The 27,449-nt window shown below is 32.5% G+C and overlaps 1 protein-coding gene across 3 annotated transcripts in view; it reads left to right on the top strand.

The window, feature by feature from the left end:
- The window catches only part of MEMO1 (mediator of cell motility 1), a 129,812-nt gene extending 111,300 nt beyond the window's left edge, over positions 1–18,512 (top strand). The window contains exons 7-9 of one of the 3 annotated variants that reach the window (XR_004352757.1): positions 3,335–6,763; positions 16,486–16,590; positions 17,944–18,372. Coding sequence is in view for 2 of the 3 variants with exons in the window: in XM_032652603.1 (XP_032508494.1) it covers positions 6,687–6,763; positions 16,486–16,590; positions 17,944–18,075 (314 nt within the window). In the remaining variant the exon portion in view is untranslated. Of the gene's footprint in view, positions 1–3,334; positions 6,764–16,485; positions 16,591–17,943 lie in introns of all 3 variants that reach the window. The other 2 variants (XM_032652603.1, XM_032652604.1) reach the window with 2 other exon arrangements.
- Positions 18,513–27,449: the final 8,937 nt, after the last annotated feature.

Raw genomic sequence — 27,449 nt, 5'->3', positions numbered from 1 at the left:
ATGGATATAAGTATATTACTTAGATCTGAGTAGGTAGATGCTTGAAAGAGTTCTTTTCTTGGGAACTTAGTTTAGTAATAAAACTAGAGAGTATCATTGAAAAAAAAGGCTATTTTACTTAGTGTTATGAATTTGTGTTGATAATAAAGCATGTTTTAGAAATTAAAAGTTCCTGAAGCATGTGTTCCCTCCCTCTTCACTTTTAATTAAGGCTCTTATGAATCATTTAAAATCACTTTTATGATTTGAATAATTTACTCCCCTGATAGTGTTCTTCAGGGCCCTCCCTCAAGTTTGGCAGCACGTACAACCACAGCATAAATCCACATAAAACATGAGTAGATGTTTTAATATTGCTCTTTTATGTGGACTCATCCTTTTTACCTCATTGATGATTATAAAGCAAATCCTAAGCCACTACTATATTTAAGTAGAATGTTGAGAGAGAAAGATGAATTTTGTCTTATATTCTATCTAGGTCCTCAGAAAATTATTTAGGCCATTTGATCTCCTGATTTCTTGAAAATTTTGGAATTTAAATTGCAAGATAGAATTTTTTGGTGATAATTACAAAAAAGAACTCAAAATTTCCAGAGGTTGATAAATGTTAGCTATGGGAATCATCTAGAGACTAAAACATATTTATATTTACATTTGGTGATTAAGTAATGGAACTTTTTCAAGTGTTTATCAGTATCACTATCACTAACAATACTCATTAAGTGCTTACTTTGTACTTATGGAAAGCACTGTGCTAATTCTTGTTAGGAAATGTGATGGAGGTTTGGGAGTGAGTGGAAAGAGTTACATGGACACTATTCCAAAATTGGTAGACTTCTTTCTACAATAGTAATAGTAACTGTCATTCTTGTAAAATAAGCTTCATTTTCTATTTTATGTGCCTGTTGAAATAATATGAATCATTGGCTAGTTATGGGTTAAACTGTGGTTACTTAGAAATTGTTTCATATTTTTCAAATTCATGCTTTAGTGGCATTGGTCATCTTTCCTAAATTAATGAGGGGTATATTTCCATCTCAAAAGTCTAGCTTTTTCTCATGACAATAATACTTAGTAGTTTCTTCTTGTTTTAAAGATGCTGTGCAGATTGATCTTACCATACTAAATAATGATGACACTGAATTCTAAGTCATTTCACAGGAAGGATTCATTTCCTCAAGTACTCAGAGATCTTAGAAGTTTCATTGAGTTAAGCTCTTAACACACTCCACATTTCTGAATAGCTGGTTTTTGAAGAAAAATCACTTAATTGATTATGGTACAGTTGATCAATTACTCACATATATACAGTGGAATTTTTTTGTTTTTGTTGAACAATAGAGTACTGGTAGTGACGACGTCTTTCATCTCTAGTGGTCATTTCTCTTTATATAATATAATGTCCAGCTTCTGTGGAAAATAAAATGAGGAACTTGATGATAGAGACAGTTAGGAGACCTATATGTGTGTAACTGGAAGGATTTTGCCTTTGTCAACCTTATTTGTTAGCCAATGTCCATTATAAGAATGACTTTTTTTTTAAGGGTATTTTACTTTAAAGATGTTCATCTTTCAGATACCATTTAGCTCTTATTTAGACTTGAAAGAGATATTAGAGAAAAAATAGAAAGATTAAAATACTCTCAATTTTTCTTTTTGGGTGAGAGAAGCAAAGGGAGAGTTGGGAACCTAGATTCTATTGTGCCCTGTCTTTCTATCCCCTCACTTGAATCACCCCGCCAACCCCCTGCGTTTCAATTCCTGCGTTTTATTTGATCATTAGGGAGTCCAATAGGATGATGTTTCCCTGGTAATGTTTTAATGATCCCACCTCTTTTCACCTTTCCTACTACTACCAGGAAGAGTGGCATACATTTGCTGCTAGTATTTGACTTTTACCATGGTGAAGTAATGTTGTCCCCATACTTTGTGTACTTACCAAGTTCCACATCCTAGAGGATGGCTCCATGTAAGAGGATTTTGTCTGGGCCTATTTTAGTTTTTCTAGTTAGTAGAATTTTTATTCTATTTTCCTGAGTTTCATTTTTGCTCTTTTCCGTATATACTGTTAATATTTGTGTTTTCCTGATCACCCTGACCTTTATACTTCCAAATTTAGATTACTGACAACTTTCATTAATATAACTTTCAGTTAACTTCTAAGAAGCTTCTGAATGAAACTGGACCTAACAGAAATTGATTCTTTAAAAGTGGGTTCATGCTTCTATTTAAGTTTCTTTTTAAATGGTAGTTTTAAGTTCAAATCAGTTTCAATAAATTTATTTGGTAGATGTTAATGATAAATTATATTATTTTGTTAAAACATGAATAGAGTTTACACTACAGTCACTTCAGCAGTTTTGGATTTTTATCTATAAACTTATATTTGTCTAGGTTTACGTAATTTCTTTTTTATAAATATGTGCCACTTAATAAAATTGGCATTCTCCGTCAATGTTTATGAAATTTGTATCTTTATTCAGAATTCTAGTTTAATATATATTAACACGTGATTATTCATGCATACTCTTCTTCCTTTCTGTTGTTAGTCTCTTGGGTCTGAGGGTATTACTATTTTCTAAATATTTAAATTGGTTTGAGTGTAAGTTAGCTAATTCCTGAAATATATCTTATTCAGGCTTTCACATTTGTCTTCTCAAATACTGGTACATACTGATTTCACATATTTAGGGTTTTAATCTTTTACAAGTTTGAGATAAAGCCAATAATTTTACATTATAACTAAGACTTCAGAATGAAAGGACTATAGTTTTTTGCTTATAAAAATGATTACCTTATTTGAGATACTTAGATAATATTTTCTTTGTGAAGTACATTTTTTCTTTGGTAGTGACGTCAATTATGAGTGTCCCCAGTTTAGGTCCGTAGTGTACTGTGGTTTAATAGTCTATCTCACAGGTTGTTGTGAGGTTTAACTCAAGTATTTGAAAACGTTTTAACATATAAACATAAAGTGATTAAGTAAATGTATAACAGTACAGTTTTTACTGGACATAAGTCTGGTAGTCTGTCTTACTGACTGATCTTTTGGGGGCTTTATTGAACAACTTTCCAAGCTCATGTTTATTTCTGTAATCTAGTGTATAGCTTAATGTTGAGGTATTTAATATTTTTTTTACTTTTTGTTTTGAGGTAATTCAAAAGTAGTGTTGGTTCTTGTACCATTCATTGTTATGTTTGTCCTCATTAGTTGATTGTTGTGTGTTAAACAGACATCCCTGGAGCTTATTCTCCACACTCTGTGAATCCACTCATTAATCACCAGTCACCTTTGGAGATGGGAAAATTACTTACCTGTATTTCTTTTTCTCAGAAAGCGTGCTCTGGAATGGATTCACAAATGAGCTACCCTCCTTCCCTCAAAGAGTAAGGTTTCTGCTTTACAGGATTTTTTTCTTGGGTTATTTTTCCTCTCATCTTTTGAATTTGAAAAGAACTGAGGGAAGGCACCTGAAGAAACTACTGACATACTCACTAGGGGAGTTCCAAAGCTTGTGCTGCCCCTAGGGGCAGTGTCAATGGCTCTTAAAGCTAGAAAGCTCATACTTGGAGTTGAAACAGGGGCTCAAAGAATCCATTTTCCCAGTGTACCTTCTGAAAGGATAAGTTTCAGGTAAGTAATTTTCTCTTACTATGTGATATGCTTTATTCATACTTACATAAAAGTTCACAAGTCCAGTTCTCCAGGCACATAGGCAACTATATTTGTTCAGTTTAGATGCATAAACTTAACTGAATGTTAGAAATATTGTAAAACAAAACTCATGAGGTACATGAAATCATAATATATTTTAAATGAACAATAAATACTTAAAATTGCATTTATGATCAGTGTATTGCACTAGGATTGTCTTTTTTTTATTTCTTGTTAAATAAAATTTTGACAAACTTTATTTTTTAATAATTAGAAACAAAAAAATCTTTTGAACTCAAATTCCAAGTAGTATTTAACTGAACTTGTGTGTGTGTACTCATGTGCACACACACATATATTCATACATATGTACGTATATACATTTAGGCTAGGATGATGGCAACTGTTTACTTCAAGTTAGATGCTTTCTTTAAGTATATTGACCAGAATGTAGTAATTTTGAAAAGTAATTTTGAGATGTTTGTATAATTAAAAACAATGATCGTAAGACAATTTGAGCTATCATAAGTAGGATACTTTTTTCAGTGTAGTAGCTTAGTAGTGTAAATTTAGCTTCTTAACTGATAAATCCTTTAACACTTATCAAATATTTCTACTCAGTTCTTCAGCTACTAAATGGGAGGTGGCTACTAAAGAGTAGCAAAAAGTAGATAGCAAAATATTAAACATTTGCTCATTGATTTTCTGTGTATATTTTCATTCTTATTAAATCACATGTTGATTTAGTATTTTAACTTACTTTAAACATTCTATGTACTCCTCTCTTACTTCAGAAGTCGTTTTTAAGTGAAAGTTACATTGAAAATGGTCCATATGAACAATACCGAGTTTTAAAATATAGTTACACTTCTGACTTATGATTAAGGCAGGTTTGACCAACTTCAGCGTTTGAAACAGCGGCTCTGAACTTGGAAATAAATAGAAAGGACTTTCGAATAGTAAATGTCACAAAGTACATGCATTTTTCTTTGCACCTGAGAGTAGCAGTCTTGAGATAAGACAATTATGTCCCAGTCACAGGGACTATTGACAACTAAAACTGACAGTTAGCACCAGAAGCAAGAAAAAGAGAATGTGTTATTATAAACCTGAAGCAGCTCGGGTTCAAAGAATATTCATCTTGATTTCATCCAAGGATATTACTCTTATTACAGTGACAGTGAGTTAGAATTTTCTTGTCTAAGATTATTCTTTTAATTGTTTATTCATTTCACAGAAGATTTGGGGCAGCTTCATCAAAAGAACTTTGAAACAGAAGTAGAAATTTAGTACCAATGAATTGAATCACTAAGTTATTATGACAGACATTATATTTGGCTTTGAATCTTCTGGCAGCCAGCTGGCGAATAGGAAAAATAGGGTGAATTATATAGTTCCTGTTGTTAGCTAGGAGGAAGTACATATATTCTTTAAAGAAAAACAAAGCTATACTTAACTCTAAATTTTGTAAGAAATGTCTGATGAATTATTTAATATAGGGGTACTCAGTGATAGAATTGTCACTGTTTAAGAATTTTTTTAGTGCAAGGACTGTAATGAATCTGATAGTTATAGCAACATGCAGTAATCTCCAGTGTTTACCAGAAAAGGTTGTTATATTCAGAATGCAGGTAATTGTCTCAGAACCCTATTGCTTGATTATAGGATATCATGAATTTTAAGATGAAATATTTATTTAATAGTGGCGCTGGGCAGGGGGTGCAGGGAAATAAGAACTGCCACATTGAGTAGCTGTGCATGTTAATGTACGTGAAAGTTAAGGAAATATGGTATATTGTAGAAAGGTGACCATCAGAGATGATTAGCATCAACAAGTTAATGAAATGTTAAGAACTGTGATGTGTAGTTTCTCTAAAAAAGGACGTCAAAAGGGTGTTATAATTTTACATGTCTCATTATTTATAAGGTGATTTTTTTAGTGAGATAAACAGAAAACTTAAAAATCATAATTATCCAGCCAAAGAAACCCACCTCCTCAGATGGGAGGATAATAATTGGATATGTGAACTTCGCTGTAAAATTGAAGCACAAGATGCATAGTATGTGTGTGTATGATTAGTGTACTCTGATACCTTCAAAATTGCATTTTGGTGAATCTTTAAAAATAAAGAATACAAAAGTAATGAGTTCTTGGAAATAAAGGCATTGCTGAAAAATAGGTTTAGATATATCCGAAATACAACATAATCAGTTGAATAATAATATGTAATTAATTATGAATATGTTTAACTTTTGGCTTTTCTTTGACTATAGTAGGAAGCAAATTTTATTTCCTGAGCCTTTTGTTTTCTACCTTCTTTTTAAACTTCTTCCATTTTACCCTCTCTGTTCTTTGGAGAATAGCTAAACATTGAATGTCCTGTGCTTGTACCTTTGTTGAGATTTTATTGTCAGAGTAGGACTATTTGTTATATTTATACTTCTGTGTATCCTACTTAAAGGCACTTGTATTGATCCTTTTCCAAGTAGAAAATTTTGCAAAAATGAGATAAATTTTTAAAATCTAGGTCATAAAAATTATACAAGCCACATATATCTCTGACCTACTTTTTTTCTTTCTTTTCTGTAGTAGAGATTAAATCTTTGCATTTGTACAACAAAAGCTAAGCTTTCATTGATTTGTTAAATTGAGATAGTTTCCTTAAGCCAAATTTTCTTGAATCATATTCTTGGCGTTTACTTTCCATTATAGACCGATATAATATGTTTAACAATGCTTCTAACTTTTAAACTGTTTGTTTCCATAGTCTTTTGTATTGCTCGTGACTTTAAGGTTTTACAGTTTGAAATAGTTTTTAACATCATGAAGCACTGGTGATATATCATTTCTTTATTACCTTCCCAAATATGCCTTTTATTTTTATGTACAAGGGCTCTTGGGAATGATTCTCTCAGAGGCTTAAGCTGTGCTTTGCCTTCCATGAGAACTGAAATTATTTGGTAAGCGCTTGCTTTCTTTTTAGCTTCTAATTTTTCCCTATTTTATTTTGTACATGATATTTGTTTCAAGGTCAAAGGTTCCGTTACAGTTACTATGATGAATCCCAGGGGGAGATTTATAGATCCATTGAACATCTAGATAAAATGGTAAGTCCTTCAGGTGTGGGGTTTTACTGCTCTAAGATTTTTTCTTTAATTTCAGATTAGTGATTCAAGACTTAATATGTTAAAATATACAATGGGCTAATAATTCTTTCCCTATCTTTAACTAAATGTGCAATATATATTTTGTAGTCATGTGATATTGATTATAAAAATAATCCCTGTTCTATTAGTAGAAATTTCCTTCATCTTAATTTTATTTGATTAATTACACCTTGAATAATTAGATACAGATTTTTAGATACTATTTGGGGAATGTCTTAGTTTTAGGGACAATGGGATACTAATTCCATTACTTACTGTTAAGCAGAAACAACCATAGCAAATTCTAAGTTTATTTTATTATTTAGTTATATTTTTTGGCCATTTGGGTTTTTCTTAAATGGAATTTTAATTTGTTTTAAATTAGAATTTTAAAGCATTATTGTATTCTTAACTAGTCCAGGAGTTGAATCTAGCAGATATATCACTAATTCTCTCTGACCTTCCATAGATCGTTTCAATTTTCTAGTCTTCAATTTGTCATCTCTAAGATGAGAGACTTGGAGAGGCTTGGTCTCTAAATTGTCTTTAAACTCCACCAGCCTTTAAGTCTGTAATCTGTTAAAGTTAAAGTCAACTTTACCAGTGTGTGAAAAGCTTTATGTATATGTTTTAGTATAAAAATATTTAGTCTAAAGTAGATAAAACATTTTACTAAGGAATCTGGATCTGAAACTATAAGTAGATTATATTGAGTAGTATTATTTTATTAAAAGTCAAATGGAATGAATGCAGTTACTTAGGAGATTTTATCATACAAAATAGTTACTTAGGAGATTTTATCATATTTAAATTTATTCTGTTACTTTAAATCCAATTATGGCCTAATGCTTTTACCTTTGGAATTTTGTTTGGATTTTAATTCACTGACTTTTTTTTTTTTTTTTTTTTTTGGCTTTATTATGTTGCCATTTCAGTCAGTTAATTCTTTTCTGGCTATTATTCTAATCTTATTTTTCTGAGGTTTAGTTCTTAGTTGCCTCAGAAAACTTTCTGGTTCTATATCATTTATTTTCTTCATATAGCAAATGGTTAATGAGTATCCACTGTGTGTCTGGTACTATGTGAAGTATTGAAGATACTAAGAAGAGAAAACATGATCTCCCACTTAATGGATCTTACAGTCTAATCATCGAACAGATTTAGAAAGAAGCTGTTACAATATAGAGATATAAGATATTTATGAGGCAGTGTGGAAACACTGGTCTCCTTACTATTTCTTAATAATGCCATATGTGTGCCTAGCTTAGGGCTTTTGCCCTCTTTGCACTGGACTGTCTCACTTTTACTTTATGGCTTTGCTCCGTTTTCACCTTCCCAATGAGGCCTACTGACCGCCGTATTTTTTTTTTTTCGGTACGCGGGCCTCTCACTGTTGTGGCCTCTCCCGTTGCAGAGCACAGGCTCTGGATGCGCAGGCCCAGCGGCCATGGCTCACGGGCCCAGCCGCTCCGCGGCATGTGGGATCTTCCCAGACTGGGGCACGAACCCGTGTTCCCTGAATCAGCAGGCGGACTCTCAACCATTAGGCCACCAGGGAAGCCCTGACCACCGTATTTAATTTGACATCTTACACTCCACCCTTTCAGCATTCCCAGTCCACCTTACCGAGTTCCACTTTTTCTTCTAAGAAACTGAATATTTCACTTATTTATTATATAAGGATATTTGTTTTGTTCACTAATGTATCCAAGTGCTTAGAATAGCAGTTGGAACATAAATAGGTGCTCAACAAATATTTTTCAAATGAATGAATTGGTGACTATAATCTTCCTATATACATAATTGAGTTAAATGAATACCCTAAGTGTACTCTGAGAAAGAAATAAAAGGAAAGTAATTTATAATATATTAATATATATTTAATAATGTAAATGCTCAGGCAACAACTGTACTAAAAGAGACAATGAAGTAGTTAGATGCTTACACATAGTATCATTAATATAACAGCCACATACAAACAGTTGTTTATATTTGTCTTACGTTTACCAAGTTACGTTGGTGGGTGACTTGATTTTCCAAAATGGTGAACATTTCTTAGCAAAACTGTAAACTAAACAAAGTACAGTCTTCCCTCACTTTATATGATAGTTTGTTCCTGGGAAATCTATTGTATATTAAAATCATGCAAAACTTCTTTGTGTTTGTATGTAAAATGGCGTTAGAGTGTAGATAATTATAAGCAGGTTTTTCGCATACATGGACATGTGAAAGTGTTATAGGATGAGAACAGTTCTTTCTGTGTGGGACTGTCCTGTATTGCAGGACAGTCAGCATCCCTGGATTCCACCTACCAAATCCCCTGACAGTATCTTCTAGTTATTGGCACAACCCAGAAATGTGCCCACAATTTTCCATTATGCCCCTGTGGTGAACAGTTATTCTGTGACCTTACCCTGCTTTATTTTTCTTCATAGTACTTATTACTGTGTGACTTATTATTTGTTGATGAAAACTTGCCCTATTAGATTATAAGCTTCGTGAGATCAGGATCTTTGTCCATTTTGTATCAGGATATCTAATAGGAAAGTGATAAAATCAGATTGTATGTGAATAGATCGTATAGTTGCAGTGCAGCAAATGGGTTGGAGGGATGCCAGAGGAGAAATGAGTAGACTAGTTTGATAATCCAAGTGAGACATGGTAATTTAGACAGTGGATGGGTTGGTAATGGTGGAAGAGAGGGACAGAGTGGATGTATCCAGTATATTTTAGAGACAAATTGATGATAGAACTTGGAGATCAATTGAACTTGGAGGGGAAGGAAGTATCAAGGATAATTCCTTCTAAAAAATACAACAAACTAGTGAATATAACAAAAAAGAAGCAGACTCACAGATTTAGAGAACAAACTAGTGGTTACCAGTGGGGAGGGGGGGAGGGGCAACATGGAGGTGAGGGAGTGGGAGGTAAAAACTATTGAGTGTAAGATAGGCTACAAGGATGTATCATACAACATGGGGAGTAAAGCCAGTATTTTGTAATAATTGTAAATGGAATGTAACCGTTAACAATTTATGAAAAATAAAAAAGTAAACAAAGGATGTTTCCTAAATATCTGGCTTATGCTGCTGGTTAAATCTTGGTTCTGTTCTCTTAAGTCGGAAGCACAAGAAGATAGGACTAGATTTTTTACGAGGTAGGGTGATCATAAATTGTATTAGGATATGTTATATTTGCTATTGCTTTTAAGGCATCCAAGTGGAGATGTCAACCAAGTAGGCATTTGGATTTTCTTTTCACCAGTTTTTTTTTTTTTTTTTTGCGGTACGCGGGCCTCTCACTGTTGTGGCCTCTCCCGTTGCAGAGCGCAGGCTCTGGACGCGCAGGCTCAGCGGCCATGGCTCACAGGCCCAGCCGCTCCGCGGCATGTGGGATCTTCCTGGACCGGGGCACGAACCCGTGTCCCCTGCATCGGCAGGCGGACTCTCAACCACTGCGCCACCAGGGAAGCCCTCACCAGTTATTTTTGAGTGCATTTACAGTTCTAGGCACTGGTGGAGATATGGCAGTAAACAAGCCAACTTCCTCTCACGAACATTTTATTCTAACGGGAGGAGATACATTTTTTTTTTAAGTTAAGGATATTGCATATAAGTTAGTTTCTAATAGTGATGTGTGCTATGCAGAAAATATTAAAAGGGTTTTTAAACAGTATATAATTCTAGACTGCTTTAGATTGAATGATTGGAGAAAGACTTCCTGAGAAGGAATATTAAATTGAGATATAAATAAGAAGGAGCAAACCAAGTGAAGATTAGAGGGAAGAGCATTCTAGACAGAACTGCCATTGCAGAAACTTTATGATGGGAAAGAGGCTAGTGTGTTAGAAGAATGGGAAGAAGGTCAGGGTTGTAGGAATATAGTAGATAGGGGTTAGAGTGACACAGCTCTGGTAAGAGAGGTGGGCAGGGATCAGATAATGTAGGGCTTTATAGTCCAGGGTAAGAAATTTATGTGAATACAGTGGGAAGTGAAATGATGTAGTAATGAAATAATTATTTTAAAAGTCAGTCTGGCGGTTGTGTAGAGAATAGATTCTACAAGAGGGTCAGGAATAGTAACAGTGGGCATTGGCAGGAGTTTACGGGAGAGAAGATAGTAATTTGGACTGGGGTGGTAGTAGTGGAGATAGAAAGAAGTTCATAGATTTGAGTTCTTGTATTCAACAGGGCTTTGCTAATGGATTGACTATATTGGTTTGGAGCTCAGAGAAGAGGTCTGGAGTAAGTTTGGGCATTCTCAACATGTAGATGGTAATCAAAGCCAGGGCAGAGATAAGGTTGTCTACTATAGTAATCCTCAACCCCATCTTTACAACTGAAATCACTTGTGGAACTTTTTCAAAATAGACCTGCCCATACCCACCCCTGGATATCCACTTTCAGTAATATGGAGAGAGTCCCAACAACTTTATTCCAGAATAGCTTCGTAGGTGAATTTGAGCTAGCCTGTTATGGCCCCTGATCTGTTGAAGTAGAAGAAAATTTCCTATTCATCTTCTTTCCCTTTGTTTTCTACTCAGCTCTTTAAATCATTTGTAAACTTTAATCAGGCAACATTTAATTTTGCAAATGTAAGAATTTGTAAATCAGTGAATTATTGAGTATTTGCTTCATATTAATATGCTTGCATTTAGTATTTGATGTAACATTTGACTTGAATTTGTGGTCCGTTTATTGAAACATTTCTATTTATATATAGAATTTTTAAATAATATATAGAATTTTTAAAGGGGTCTAAAATGGTCTGTTCTTTTATTAGCATGCTATTAATTCAAGTTATAAGTCCATTCTGGGAGTTAGAATAAATGGATTAAAATAATAAGCATGGTTAGGTCTGTACATATACTCATGTATATATGGTTTTATACATGTATGAGTATATGTACACTCACTATTAGGCAGACTCTTATACAATGTGTTTTCTTAATTGGTTTATATAACCAAATGGTGAATATCCCACTGTATATTGCTTTTCACAAGTGTCATTTTATGTTGTAAATAATTTCTTTCATTTCAGAATTAATATCTTAGTTGCTATATGCAATCTTTTCAGAGCAAAATATAGTAGGATGCTTCTCTGTACAAGTATTGCAAAAATGTTAGCAATTGTGAATTATAATTATACGTTTGGAAAGTTTGATAGAGTGAAAAGATTATTTTTAAGTATAAAATTTTAGATTTAATTTTTAAAATTATTATGTTAATTAAGTTTTGGTCCCTTTTTTGTTATCAGAAAAGTCTTATTAAATATAGTTATTAAAATGCTAGAAAATAATTGAAAGTTTTTAGTTTCCAAAAGAAAAACTGCTAATTCTTTTTTTTTTTTTTTTTTGGCAAAAATTTTATGTCCAGCATTTGAATATCTTGGAAGTTAATTATGTGAAGAAAACGCATAAGGAAGGAAGAATGAATTGGAAAACAAACAATCTTCCAAATGTTGTATTTGGGAGAAAATGACTAGTTATAAGAGATATAGATTCTGAAAGTCTTAGAATATTACTGACTACCGACCATGTTTTTTGGAAATTAGTACTTTGCAATTTCAGTAATTATAGTGACCAAAGCAGAACATATTTTAAGATGTTGATTTTTGTGAACCTTTTAGATTACATACTGGAAACATTAGCCACATTTATACATATTTTATATGTATTACATGACCACAGGTTATTTTTTCCGTACTACTTTTGATATAGACCAGTGTTTCCTTATGGCTATTGGCATACTATTTATGATTTGGCAGAGAGAATCTGAAAATGTCATTGTAGTCAGCTTTGTAACTTCTTTTCCTTCCAAATTTACTAGTAGTCACTTTGTTTACTTTGAACTTCAACTTCTTTTCTTCCTTTTACTCTTCTGAAAGTGAAATTGTTCATGTTTGTCCACTCGTACTTCTTTCTCTTGAACTTAGGCCAGTAGTTTAGTTTCTTTAGTAGTCTTTAGTCGGTTTTACAGCATCATCTTTAAGGTAGCTATTTATTAGTACACTGGTTCTTAGCACTGCTATATTTAGGGTGATTTCTTTTTTCCATAAAATTTCTTTCTAATGAAGATTTTATCTTGATACCTCTTAAAGAAACTAGAATATTTCCTTTTCCTACCTCATCTTCCTAAATGTGTACCCATCTCTTCAACATAAATGTGTATCCTTATTTTAAAAAATAAGGCCACAGTCCTAGTGATTTGATAATATGGTTTTAATTATCTGTTAATAATTGATAGCCATGATTCTAGTTCTTATTTCTCAAAGACTTCTAAAAATGTTTTGCTACTCTTTTGTGTGTGTTACTTTAGATTACATCTAGGTGATAGTATTTAAAATTAAATAAAATTTAAATTAAATAATTTGTTATATATAGATAAACTTTGAAGACCTTTGTTGTCTTATTAGAGTCTTGAATTTGCAGCTCTGTTAAATAGGCAGTTAAAACTGCCTATTAGGTTTGGGATTACCATTTAGGATTTGACAATACAAGCTTTCACTCATTACTTGGAGAGAGTCAGCACAATGATAGATTCCCTCCGCCCTTCTTCCCCTCAAGGTAGGGAGTTAGCTTTCAGTCTGAGAATTTCTTTCTGAAACTGTTAAATTCCTCAGAAATCCGTACTGTGATGGATAGGCTCTTGGTGTTTATAATGTCTGTTTGTATCTTAGAGCTGAATGGGTAGTGACCCACTTCACTGCTTCATATTAGATTAAGTTCATGTGAACAAACTCTCAATATACCAGGCCCTAGGCAAGCTTTCTATCACCTGGACTTTAGATTTACTAATCATATCTTCCAGTATGTTAAGAAATCAAAAATTTCTTTAGGTGTATTTGGGAAGCATTTTTGTTTTTCATCTTTTTGGAATTTGTGCAGTAGTATCAAACTAGCATTTTTATCTTCTTGGAATTTTGGTAATAGTAATTTCAAAATTGTTTGCATCAAAACATAAATATATACAAAAGCTTATTTGTCAGTGTTCTGTGTTAATGGGTGTCCCAGTTTGCAGTTTTACTAATCATTTTTGCTGTTGTTTGCAAACTTCATGAATTTTCCAGTTGGAGAGGTTCACTCATGAGAAGTGCCTTAATTTTTCTCTCTATCCCTCCTTTATAAAAAGGCATACCTCTTTTTTTATATATAAATTTTTTTTTTTACTTTTGGCTGCATTGGGTCTTTGTTGCGGTGCACGGGCTTCTCATTGCAGTGGTTTCTCTTGTTGAGGAGCATGGGCTTTAGGCGCGTGGGCTTCAGTAGTTGTGGCACGTGGGCTCAGTAGTTGTGGCTCGCGGGCTCTAGAGTGCAGGCTCAGTAGTTGTGGCACACGGGCTTAGTTGCTCCGCGGCATGTGGGATCTTCCCGGACCAGGGCTCGAACCTGTGTCCCCTGCATTGGCAGGCGGATTCTTAACCACTGCACCACCAGGGAAGTCCCAAAAAGGCATACCTCTTAACTGTCATATTTGTCAGAGAATTGAGTATAATGGAATTGATTCTTGCCCTGGTAGGTATATAGCACACTTCAGGAAATTAAAATTTTAAATGTAATACCTTAACTTCCATCACCTGAATTTTTTACTTTCTGTGTTGTAATTTAACCATTATATCTTCATTTTTAACACTTTATTTATTTACACTTCTCTACATTTATAATTCTATATTTTCTGTGTGAAATTTCTTGGCCAGTTACTTTTAATTCTTTCTCTTCTACAAATGTGATCATTAGTTTTCTTCTCTTTGAATTACTCATGTTAATATATATAAATGTGATGTTTGTTCACAATGTGCTTTGAGATTTTAGTATATACATTTGAACTTCAGTGTTACATGATTTATTAATAAGTGGAATTCTATATAAGGTAAGCTGTCCTAGACTTCACCCAGGAGCATTGAAATTTCTTTTATAATATGTATACCAATTGTACCTATGTGAGAGTATTAAAGAATTGTTGGTATGTCTCTTGTTATTCTATATGAAGCAGAGTAAGTCAATGAGAAGCCTAGGATTAGAAATCCAATAGCCTAGGATTAGAAATTTGAGACAAGCTTTTAACCTTTTTTATGCCTTAGTTTCTTCATCTTTAGGGAGTTCTACCTTGATTATGCATATTTATGGAAGAGATTTGTAACCCCATCTCTGCATTACTACTTGGTTTAGAAATATGAGTGATTTTCTACGTACCAGAATTATAATACTAATTGTTTATCTTAGGTTTAACTTTTAAATTAGTTCATATTTCACTCGGTCTGCACCAAATGTCAGTGGAGAATGGTGACCTGTAAGCCTCCTAGTTGACGGGAAAACCAGCTTAGCCTTAAACACTGGTTATGGATAAATCTGAGAGTGGCTAATTGATGTGCAAGCAATTGAAAGTTGACTATACACACATATGCTTATCTTTCAGATATATTTGTAGAAAAATTTGATAATGTTTATGAAAGACTTGGATATTCTGAAGAAAGATTCTTTATAAAATTAAATTTTGATTTACATACTGTCATTGCAATATTTGTACTGTGTTACCTACTGATGGCTATCATTTTTCAGTTGAGTGTTCATCTGATTACTCTAGGTTATTTTACACTGTGCTTGTTAAAACATGTTGAAATATAATTAAAAAAACACAAAAATGTATCAGTTAATTCCTAAGTTAAACCACCATTTACATTTTTCCCAGAGGATATTAATCCAGTTTATTAAACACAAATGTAAAGTATTTCACCTGAATAAGAAAACAAGGTAAGGTAGTTGGCGAATGGATGAGTTAGAATCATTGATTTATTTGCTTGATTCAGATGAGTTAAAGTTGCTCTGTATTGATGTATTTTGAGCACATTATTTTGAATGCATTTGCAGAATACAGAATTAAGTATAAACAAGTGTCCAAATGGTAGTTATTGTTTCAATAGTAGTCTAAAAATTTTGATTCTCAATTAAAATCTTGAAAGCAAAGCATTCTAGTTTAAGAGATAAAGAACTTTTATTTTTTCAACTTATTTGTAAAGACCCATTTTGCTTAAGCTTTTATCAGTCTTTTATGAGCTTTAAATTGATTAAAATACATTAACTATTTTCTTAGTTTGTGGACTCTTTTTATCACATACCTAAATACTGATAATTCTAAATGCCTTACACACTGTTGATGTTTAAGTATATGTTATGGAAAAAGATAAATTATAATCAGCTCTTGATTATTTATACCAGTGGTATGAGAAATATAATGGACATTGGAAAAACAGCCATATATCAAATTTAATTTTAGATTTTGTGTGAAAATTTTCACAACAGGTTTACTTGTGTAAATATTATATATGAAAAACATAAAATCATGAAATGTTTGAGGATTTGTGAGCTGAGTGACAACTGGGGAAGGTGGTGTAGAAACATACCAGGAGGTCAGAGAAAACTGGAGATTAAATGTTTCAGTATGTTTAATATACATACTTAATAAAGTATGTATATTATTGAGAGTTGACTATAATGAGATTATCTTGGATGAATGAATTTGATATTTCACAGAGTTTAATGTTTAATGTATTTTCTTTACTTCTCCTTAATTGAAAAATTATGATTGTTAGCTCTAAGTAGCAGTTTTAAAATATAATTAGGAAATAATAAATTATCTTATTTTCTTTTTCTTTCATTCTTTTTTTCTCTTCTTCTTTTTTTTTAGGGTATGAGTATTATAGAACAATTAGACCCTGTATCTTTTAGCAATTACTTGAAGAAATACCATAATACTATATGTGGAAGACATCCCATTGGGGTGTTATTAAATGTGAGTATCCTTAGGAAGCCTTGATTTTTTAACATTTGATCCTATTATGTTTCAAAATGTCTTAATTGTTATCATCTGTCACACCTTATTAGCTTTGGTTTTAGATATATAGTCAATTTTCTTTCTAGTTCCTTTAAGATAATTTAGATTTCCATTGTTTTGGTTACTTAAATAAAACTATACATCACTGTATGACAGGTCAATACTTTCTTTTAAATACAGAAAGTTATTTAGAAGAGAAACCCATTTTTTTCTCTTGACTCTGAGCCAATTCCAATATGCTCTTTACAAATATAAACCAAAGTAACGTCTCAAGAAATACGGTCTTACTAATTTTTTGGTTTTATTTAGTGTTCTTGACTTTATAAAAAATAAATGGAAGATTCTGCTCTTGAGTTTTAGATATTCATAATTTAATAAAGCAAGGCAGATGACATGTATATGTTTTTCTACTTACAACAAAAACAATATTTCATTTAAAGACTGGTAAAGAGGCAGAAGTTTTGGTTAGCTGGATTTTCTAAAGAGATAAAGCATTAATTTTTTTCCTAATAAAACTGAAATTGAAAGAAAATGAGAGACTCAAAAAGAAGACAGTGTACACTCAGGAATGGTTAGAGGAAGTAATAATGGGCTCATTGTTTGGAGAGGCAGAGAAATACTGGAGTTGGTAATGTAGTCTAGAATAGTCTAGGGTAGGAACCTAAAGGTCTAGTATTACTTTACTGTGATTCGAAAAATAGTACATTGTGGATTTTTAGGAAAGGTCTTCTCTTAAGCAGTGTTGATTGGCTGGGAGAAAAGCCTGTTAAGGGCTTAAATTGATTTATGAAATTTAAACTAGAATAAGCTATACTAATTTACCAAAGTTTGAATTGGGTCAAATAAAACTTTAGTAAAATAAATGATGAGCCAATTCACAATTAAAGTAAAAACCCTGCTATACCTCTTAGATTTGGTACTCAATTTATATACATTTAAAATTTCAGACAAAGAAAAGACTCCAACATTTCAAGACGAAAGTGGCCAAGGTTTGGTTTAGAGAATAGAAAGAAAGATACTGTGATTTTTAAAAATTTTTATTTATTTATTTTTTAAAGTGCCTTATTAAATACAGGGAGAGGTAGAGTGGAAGATGACTGATATTTATCAAGAAGCTAGATTAGGAGAAGTTCTTTGAGAGAATGAAATAAGGAGTTCTTTCTTTTTCCTATTTAATATGGGGCGACGAGAAATTCAAGAAACTAAAGAGTGAGAGAGAGATCTAGGCTTCAAAGTTAAGCTACCAGCACGTTCAAAGAGTGCTCACTTTTTTGTGTGATGTCTGTCATAACCAAATTTTTCTTTTTCTAGGCTATCACAGAGCTGCAGAAGAATGGAATGAATATGAGCTTTTCCTTTTTGAATTATGCCCAGTCAAGCCAGTGTCGAAACTGGCAAGATAGTTCAGTGAGTTATGCAGCTGGAGCACTCACGGTTCACTGAAGCTCTGAATCCTCAGGGATGCCACCTGCACATACTCATACTCTGTCCAGGGTCCCAGCCTAACCCTTACCAAGATACTGGTCCTGGTTTGGGGGGATTCTGAAACCTCAAACTAATGGAACTTTCTTCTCTTCTTTTCTAGTAGGTGTAGTCCTTCCTTAATTTCAACTCATTAAAAAAATGCTTTATAGTTTAGAGCAGTGGAAGGAAGGCTGGCATCAAAATATTTTGATCAAAAAAAAAAAAAAGGCAATGTAAAGGCACAGTTGTGGCAGTCAGTTTTTTGAAAGTTAACTTGTAAAGCATTTACCATATCCTAAATTTGCACTCTTTGCAGACTTGTGCACATATACTCTGCTTTCAGAATAGTTTTGCAAATTGTACACAAACAAACAAAAAGGGTGGAAGCTTTTTAATAAAGAAATTGCATTTATAAATGATCTGTATTAGAATATAAAAATCTCCAGTTATAGTCAATTACTACCCGTGTTGTACAACAGATACCTTCTATTTTAGTTGCTAATAAAGGGCTACACAACTCAAAATAGTCTGATTTAAACTTATTGCTCTGTGGTACATATGAAAATTGTTTTTAATTAATTCCATTTCAGAATTTTTATGTTAAAAGTGGTAAACTTTAGCTCTTATGTAAAAATATGTTACAATGTATTTTTATATTTTACATATTTATGTGATTTTTTTATCACAGATATTAGAATCATATTTTAAAGTTAGCTTTTAAAATTACATACAGTTTGCCTTTTTATATGTGACATCACTTTGTGTCATTACTGTATTATAACACAATATAAATTCAAGATTGGTAAAGAACATAGGTGTAGTCCTGTAATTCAGAGATAGTGCTTGATAGGCAGTAGTCTGCAAATGAGGAAATACTGAAGAATGTTCTTAGTGGTTTTCAAATCATTGCAGACCATACACTGCTGCTATGCTTTTTTAGTGCTTCAAGCAATTTGACTCTCTTACTTGAATTTTTAGCAAAAAGTCATTAACAATAACAAAAAACCACTGGATTTTCTTACAGTTCTACAATTTTTTTTTGTCATGATTTTTGGTGCGGCTCTTCCAACTAAAATAATGGTATGGTGTTGTATTTCTTCCTTTAGCATAGACCAATCGTAGTCACTTTGGCAAAAAAAAAAGTTAATTCAATTAGTTAATATTGGCCATCATGTATGTACTAGATTATACCTATTTTAATGTAACAGTGGGTATTATTACATTGGAGAGCATTTATATCTTCAGTGTTATGCCAGAATAGCACAATTTTTAGATGCCTTGCACCAATTTTACTTAAAGTTTTGCATTTCTTACTAAATACCAACTTTCTATACTCAAGAACTGAGATAAAATACTGTAATCTTTTGGATTCAAAATTACCCACCAATCCATATGTGGAAATTATATTCTTACATATTAGTGATTTATTTCCCATCATTCAGATATACTTTTGAGTACTGTAAATATTTATTCCTTATTTATTATATAGACTATAAAAATTTCAAAATTGACTACAGAGTAAATTTTTAATGTTTTCTGGGTATAAAACTAATTACATGATTATTACAGAAAATTTAGAAAATGCTGATAACTATAAAGAAGAGAAAAAAAATTACCTGCAATCTCACTATTCAGAGATATACACTGTTAATATTTTTTGTATTTCCTTTTGGTCTTTGTCTATGCTATTTATATGTATGAGTGTGTATATGTGTTTGTGTGTGTGCGTAATAACAAAATTGAGATTATGCTGATCATATAGTTGTATATCCTACTTTTTATAACTGACCATCATAAGTACTTCCCCATGTCTTTGAAAATGTGATTTTTAGAAATGGCTGCCTAATATTCTATTGTATGAATACAACATAATTTAACCAGTTCTCTCTTTGGATATTAGATTGTTTCTAATGTTTGACAATTATAAATAATAGTGGGATGGACATCTTTGTATGTGAAATTTGAATTCTATATTAGACTAGTTCTTTAGGATATATTCATGGGAATGGGATAATTGGTTTAGATGGTGAGAACTTTTTAAGCTCTTTAAAATATGACCAAGTTATCCTTCAGAAAGATTGTACCAAATTAGCAGTTTATGAGTACTCATCATACTGCCGCTTTTCCACTATTATTTTTTCTAATCGTTGACAATTTGTTAAGCAAATAATTGGTTGTTCTTTTGATCATTCTATTAAGAGTGGCTTTATAATGAATTATTTTTTTCCCTTCTGTAATTTTATAGTTAATTGATTAATAAAAAACACAAGAGGGTTGGTAGGTTGAGTGGGCTATAGCCCTCTGAGTATGTTTACTGTACATTTAAATCTCCAAAGTACTTCAACATCACTTTACTTTATCCTGGAATATGAGCTATCTTTCTTAGTCATAAATTAGAAAGAGTTCCAAACTGATAGTTAAGTGTTGGGTTCTGGATCTGCCTCTGCCACTAATTATTTGTCTCACCATAAATATTTCATGTTGTATCAAAACTTTAACTGTAAAATGTAGAGGTGATCTTTTAAGCACTTTCCGGTTTCAAAGTACTTTGATCTTGTGATTTTGCTCTTTAGAGATTCTAATGTCATTTATGTTTAAAAAGCTACATGGTTGAATTGGATTAGAAGTATTATCGTTTGATTTCAACTCTACATACATGAAAACGAAAGTCCTTTTTTTAATACAAAAGGGAAATTAATTTGCATTACTTAATGCAGTTAATATTACCTAAATTGTTGAACTTAAGCTTTCCTGCTTTAAGTGCCTTTAAAAGTATTTTTATTTGAAATATAAAATGTAAAGGAAATTTTATGTAGTTCTATACAGTTTCTTTTTTTTGATATACTTTTGAGTTATTAGCAGCACCTTTTTTTTAAACCTTAGATTGCACAGAGCAGTATATTCATGGATTCTTCACTATTCGGGTAATGAGTCCTTGAGAAATGTATGTTAAAGATTAGCTCAGTGAGCAGGTAAGTAAATGCTCTCTGTCTTGGGTGAGCAACAAGTCTTTTATACAGAGTAGGGATAAAGGATTATTCAGATTCCAGTGTTTAGATATTCCAATGGAGATAGTAGGTGTCCTGAGTTAGTTAATGGTTATTATTGCAGATCTCATATTTTTCTTAGGTAGCAAATAGTTCATTATCGTAGATTAGAGGTTGGGAAATGTTTTGTGTGAAGGGCCACATAATAAATATTTTAGGTTTTTCAGGCCATCTAGTCGCTCCACAGCTATTCACTTTTGCCATTGTAACAAATGCAGCCATAGACAATGTGTAAATGAGTCATTGTGGCTGTGCTTCACTCACACTTTATTTACACAAAAAGATGGTGAGCTGGATTTGGTCCGTAGGCCATAGTTTGCTGTCCTAGATGGTATAGTTCACTTGTAGTTCAAATTACTGGCTAGTAATTTAAACTGCAACAAATGGTTGTGAGTTTCTGTCATTCCAGCCCTCTCTTAATTTGATGTAGCCTGGCTGGCTGGGTTTGAATGTTATTTAGGATTATAAAGGTAAGTGGGAAGTGGGTATGGGAAACTAGAAACTATTAGGGGAAAAAGCACTTTGAAGCGCTTTTATTTGCTAGAGCCCATTAGGAGTTTTGCTTTGCTGCCATAGTTAATCAAAAGAGTGATGAGTGGAGGTTGTGACTGGTGGTTGCAGATTATATAAATTATTCTTAAGCACTTGGCTACCTAGATGATAGTAGAGGGTGGAACAGATAAGAGAAATTGTGAAATGTGAGACTTTATTTTGCCATATAAAGAAAGACTGTTGGAAAAATAACTACCATCTTCCATCACCATCACTTTGTTTAAGACCCCCTCAAATTCCTCCCATATTTAGGAAGGACATAAACTTAGAATAAAAGAGAGTTATTTAAGTTGAATGACTTTAAGTTGATGGAAAAATTGCTCCACCTGTTCTTTTCTCATCTACTCTGTATCACTGAAAGTTTCATCAAGGAGTAGTATCAGTCCACAGACTGGCAGTTGGAAAGTGCTGTGATACAGTTGCTGAAAGATCTAATGTAGTTATAAAATTATTATTGATAAGGAGATGTAGTAAACCACATGTACTCTGATATTCAGACTAAAACTTTTATATTATTGTGTTAAATTGTAAGTGCCACATATCAAAAATGACATTGTGAAGTATAGTGTTCATAAGGAGGCAGACTGAATGTTGAAAGTCTTGAGTGGGATGCAAAGAAATTGGTGATACTTATTTTGGAGAAAATAAGTTTAAAGAGAGGGAGTTTTCTTCAGATATTTGAGGGACTGCCATGTGTAAGAAGGAATAGAATTGTTCTGTCTTGTTCTAGGTGGAAAAATTAATTATAAGAAATGGAAGTTTCTGGTTCCACATTTAAGGAGAATTATGTGTATGAGAATTTCTACATGAAAATCAGCTCTGTCCTCATAAAATCATTGGAAGTATTCACACAAAAGCTAGATCAGTGGTTCTCAAAGTAGGAGCCCTATACTGTCAGCATCAGCACCACCACTGGGGTATATTACCTGTGTAGACCTGAAATTATGGATCACCAAGCTGAAAAAAAGCTAATGGAATTAGTATAAATAAAATGGAACTTATTTCATTTGTATAAAACTGTTAAGGGAAATCATTTTTAAATAAAAACTGATTTTGATCATTTAACACTGACTTTCAACAGAGATTATAAATTGATGATTGTTACTTAATTGTTAGTGAAAGTGACTTAGCTTTCCTAAATCTAAAACAGAGCTATATCAGTATCAGAAAAGGGTATCGAGGGAGCTTGCTCTTTTTATATTATATTATTTTAATGTCAAAATATTGGGAGGGGAACCAAGAGCAGCTGGCAGATAAGTTTTCTCTGTGCTTTTCCTCTTTTCCTATGCTGTAAATATGACTGAGTGGCATGTCACAGTATTACATTGACCATGCTATATACATTTGGTAAAAGTAATGCTGGTAACTGGAACTTCTGCCTTTGTAACGTAATTGTTGTGTATGGAGTTTGTTTGCCTATCCTAAGTTTATTGATATGTTCTGTTTTTTGGGTCCTCTGTGAAGAACCGTAGAGTTTTAGATTTGTCATTTGTTCAAGGGTTCTCCAGTGGTCACAGAGTGGTTTGTACCCAGGGCTTATCACATTTACAGTGTTTGTTTGTATTTAATTCTAATGCAAGGTTTTGGCCATCACCCTAGAAAAATAATGGAAAAAATTTAAAGCCAGTTCTCCTAAGTTTGAAAGCCATATAATGCAATTGGTTTTTCATTATAAATTGTACACTATATTGAAATGTATATTTCATACTGTATAAAGTGAGGTTTGTAATTTTACTAGATACAGTCCTATTTTTTTCCTATCAGCCTAATAAGGAAACCAAAGAGAATGTTATTAACTTATTCAAGGCCAAGTGTATTCAGCTATGAGTAAGACCTTAGTTCTGGTCTTTAGGTCTGCCAATGTAAACTTTGGAAAATATTTTAATTTTTGTGACCACAGTATTCTCTGAATTACTTACTGAATGTGCTATTATATACATTTAAGTAAAAAGTATTAAAGCAAGATGAAAACTAAGAAAATTAGAATGACATGTGAATGACATCATATAAATGACAAGACTGAGTTTTGTGAGTTTTAAAATTAAATACCTAGACTGTTGAACTAGATTTAATAAAATATTTTTACCTTAACAATTTTATAAATGGAAATTCTTTTCTAAGAAGTTTTATTTTCCATTTAAAATTTACCCATTTAAATCTAGCACATAAGAGACTTCAGTTGGTATTGGTTCAACTTTGATGAATTGAATTTTAAAGCAAGGAGAACAAAAGGCAATCTTTATATGAAGTGTTTTCTAAAGGACAGGAAAACAAACCTTTTAACTGGAAGCAATCTTTAATTGGCTTTTTCCATGTTCAGTTTTTGATTGTGGAAACCAGCTTCCTTATTAATTTTAAAAGATGGTAGAATTTAATATTCCTAGGCTCTATGTAATGCCAAATGAATGATAATATAAGTGATCTGGTAAATTTGAAACCATTGGCCCATGATTCTTAGCTCATATTTTATAATATCCTGTGGTGTTTACTGTTATTTAAAAGAGTTACAGAGTTTTTAAAACAGCTAATTAAACTGTGTTTTAGCTGTTTGTCCAATGACATGTCTAGCCAACTCTCAAGTAAAAAGATGTTTTGAGGTGCTAGAAGCTTTGCACTGGAATCCATTTTCAGCTTTGCCAGTGAGTTGCTACTGATTTGCTGGAACAAATCATTGGTCTTTCCTAGAGCAGAGTTTATCTCTTTATCAATGTGTGTTAGAAGTGAATAGTATGACTCCTAAGGGCCTTTCCACCTTTGACTTTTTATGATGATAATAAAAATACCTTATTATTTAATATATTGTACTTTTAACATATTGTAATTTAAAAAATATGTTTCACACCTTTTTCTTTTCTCTTAATCTCAACAATAAGTAGGCCAGACGTTACTGTATTTTTACTGATAGAGACTCCGAGGCCCATACAAATAACATGACTTATATAAGTTTGCGTGGCTAGTTAGTATGAAGAGCTAGCAAGAAGTCAGCTCTTCTAATTTTTAGTCTTGTGTGTTACAAATGCTATACCATATTATTATTCTATGTTTTGTTTTTGGTGCTGGCTCTTTGAGATATCATATTGAATTCAAATAGTAATGGGTTTGTGCAACTTTAGTGAAAATGGGAATAATTCATGTAAACATCTACTTTGATTAATTCAGGCAAAAATAGATTTTTTTTGGTGGATTAAAATACTCCTAATAACTGCAGACTTCTGTTCTCTTTGCTGGGAGGTTTACTTTTAGACCTCAAAATTCTGTGCTATTGCTTGCATCGTTAAAAATGCACTTCTTCTTTGTAATGAGACTGTGACAAAAAATGAATTTAAGTTTTGTGATTTCTGATGGTGAGACTTTGCAGCAGACACTCTCACCATTCCAGTTCATGCATTAACGTGTCCTGCAAGCACCTGCGACTCTGCCTTGGATTTTCTCACCTGCATACAGGGCAGACTGGAAGTGCTAGGAAGATAATCCTCTGGGAGCATCCCTCAGCCAGTGATAGATGGGAATCGGAGAATAATTATTCCAGCTTCCTTGCCCTTCTGGTAATACTTTGAGGCGTGTTTCACGTTGTTTCCTAGAGTTTCCAGTGGGGCTGGACCTCATTGCCCACAACAGGAGACTGTTAAATATGCATTCTTTATTTTCTTCCTCTTCTTCTCTGTCTCACTTCTCATTCCTTTAACAATGTTTTCTGACATTACCTCTCAAATGAGATTCTTGTCTTTGAATCCTGTCTCAGAGTCTGTTTCTGGGGTAAACTAAAACATGTTTGATTTGGGAAATAAGTTATTACTAGTGTTCTTGTTAGGTATGAAAGATTTTTTTAAGGCAATTATTTTGAACAAGATCTAAAACAAGTATTTTAATATTCTGATTCTTTAATTAGTCTCATAATCACATCCATGTTCGAATTAATTTCCTTAGCTTCATTTCCTAACAAAGGAAAGATTCAAGGTAAAACTCTTAAGTAGAACTTCAGGGTAAATATGTGGAAATCTTTCTACCATATCTTTTTGTCCTTCTAAAAAAAATTATGGCCTGGTTTTCCAAATGCTTTATAAGGACACAGTGGGTTATCTATTTTGGTAGAAATTGAATTTACATGGAATTTGGTTCAGCCAACATTATAGATTATTTTCTACTTGAATCCAGCCTTCTCATCTCTTATCAGGACCTGCTTATTCACAATCCGTGACCAGGATTAGCCTTGCCGAACATTGATTGTAAGGATAAATTTAGTTCCTGGCTAATTTCCCCAAAGATTGCTCTGTGGTCCTTGTTAACTCAAAACTTTTTCTGATTTATTAAAGATTAAGAATATGGAGTTTTAAAGTTGAATAAGTGCTATGTTAAATTCAGTGTGTACATCTTTTGTTGTTCTTTGATACCTTTTTTTTGAACTAGAAATAATGATTTTTATATGTTTTTTAAAAAATTGATGTGGGAGATTTGTATTCCTTTTAGGCATGTGTTAGTTATCAGTCGTCTTCTTTTTTCCATGTAAAAATTGTGTTTGTATGTCTGAAATGTATTCTCTATTGATTTGGTTTATGCGATGGAACATGCATGAATTTAACCAAGTTTATAGTTCTATTTATAGGGCCATCCTAAGATTAGCATGCACAGATATTTTTCCATAGGAAAAACAAAACATTTAAAGAATGTATTTTAATTAGTTATCCTTTTTGTAAAGTAACATCTTTAAACATTTGTATTTTTTTTAAGCAAAAATACCATACACTGAGTATTTTCCCTCAATGCAGTTGCCTTGTGGTAACTTCACATTCTGCCATGTTCTTTTGAATATATGACAGGGCATTTATTGACCTTTGAGGTTACATTTGTCTGTTAGAAATGTTCAAAGGTCAGCTGGGTGATTAAATTGGATAATATGGTCTAGGGGGAAAATAGTTACAAAGGAGTAAGTCTGACTTTCTCCTGGGACACATCAAACTGGTCTAAAGTGGAAACTGTCTCCTCAGAATCTCTGCAGTGGCGTATTGGAAAAAGCTTGTAGTCTATTAAAGTAACTATTCATTTGTAAATATAAGTTCTGTTATTTCAAAAACATTAATCTTGTTATTTTTTAGACGTGTTACTTCCCAACAACTAACTAATTTATTATCAAATCCAGTCAAGGCTTTTGGCATTTCAAATATCTCAATATGATAGATTGAAAATTTGGAGTAAGAACCGGAGATGATTTTTAAAATGTGTCAAGAAGGCTGTCCCATTTCCTGAACACTAAATATTTTCTGTAAGGAATGTTAGATCAAAAATGTGAAATATCTTTTTACAGTCTTTACTGGAAGCTGATTCTTCGTGCTAAATGTGAACAATCTCATGATAACTTGATGTAAAACAAGCTTGAAAAATTGTCTCTTTTCAAAAGTTCACATATTTTGCGTCACCAGTAGGCCACTTATGCAATACCTCTGTACTAAATATTCAAGTACAACCTGGACTTTTTAAGGTTTAAAAAGTGCTCCCTGCCTACATTAATGTTAAGTACTTGTATTTAACAATGTTATATTTCTGAGTGTTTGTTAATTTGATGAATCTTATAGTGTTAGTCTGTTCCTGAAAGTTCTACTTGGTACAGTTGTCAGAGAAAATTAACTTGGATGAAACAATGATGCATGTTTTAATAGTTAAAATATTTTAAAATTTCTATCTAAAAAGTAGATCTCCATAATTGCCACAGATAATTTTGTAATTTCTGGTTCTTATTGTTTTTGTGTTAGGAAAATA

The sequence above is a fragment of the Phocoena sinus genome, chromosome 13 (genome assembly GCF_008692025.1).
Source record: "Phocoena sinus isolate mPhoSin1 chromosome 13, mPhoSin1.pri, whole genome shotgun sequence".
NCBI classification, from domain to species: Eukaryota; Metazoa; Chordata; class Mammalia; order Artiodactyla; family Phocoenidae; genus Phocoena; species Phocoena sinus.
The sequence above is the reverse complement of the archived record's forward strand: the minus strand, read 5'-3'. Positions and strand labels throughout refer to the sequence as shown.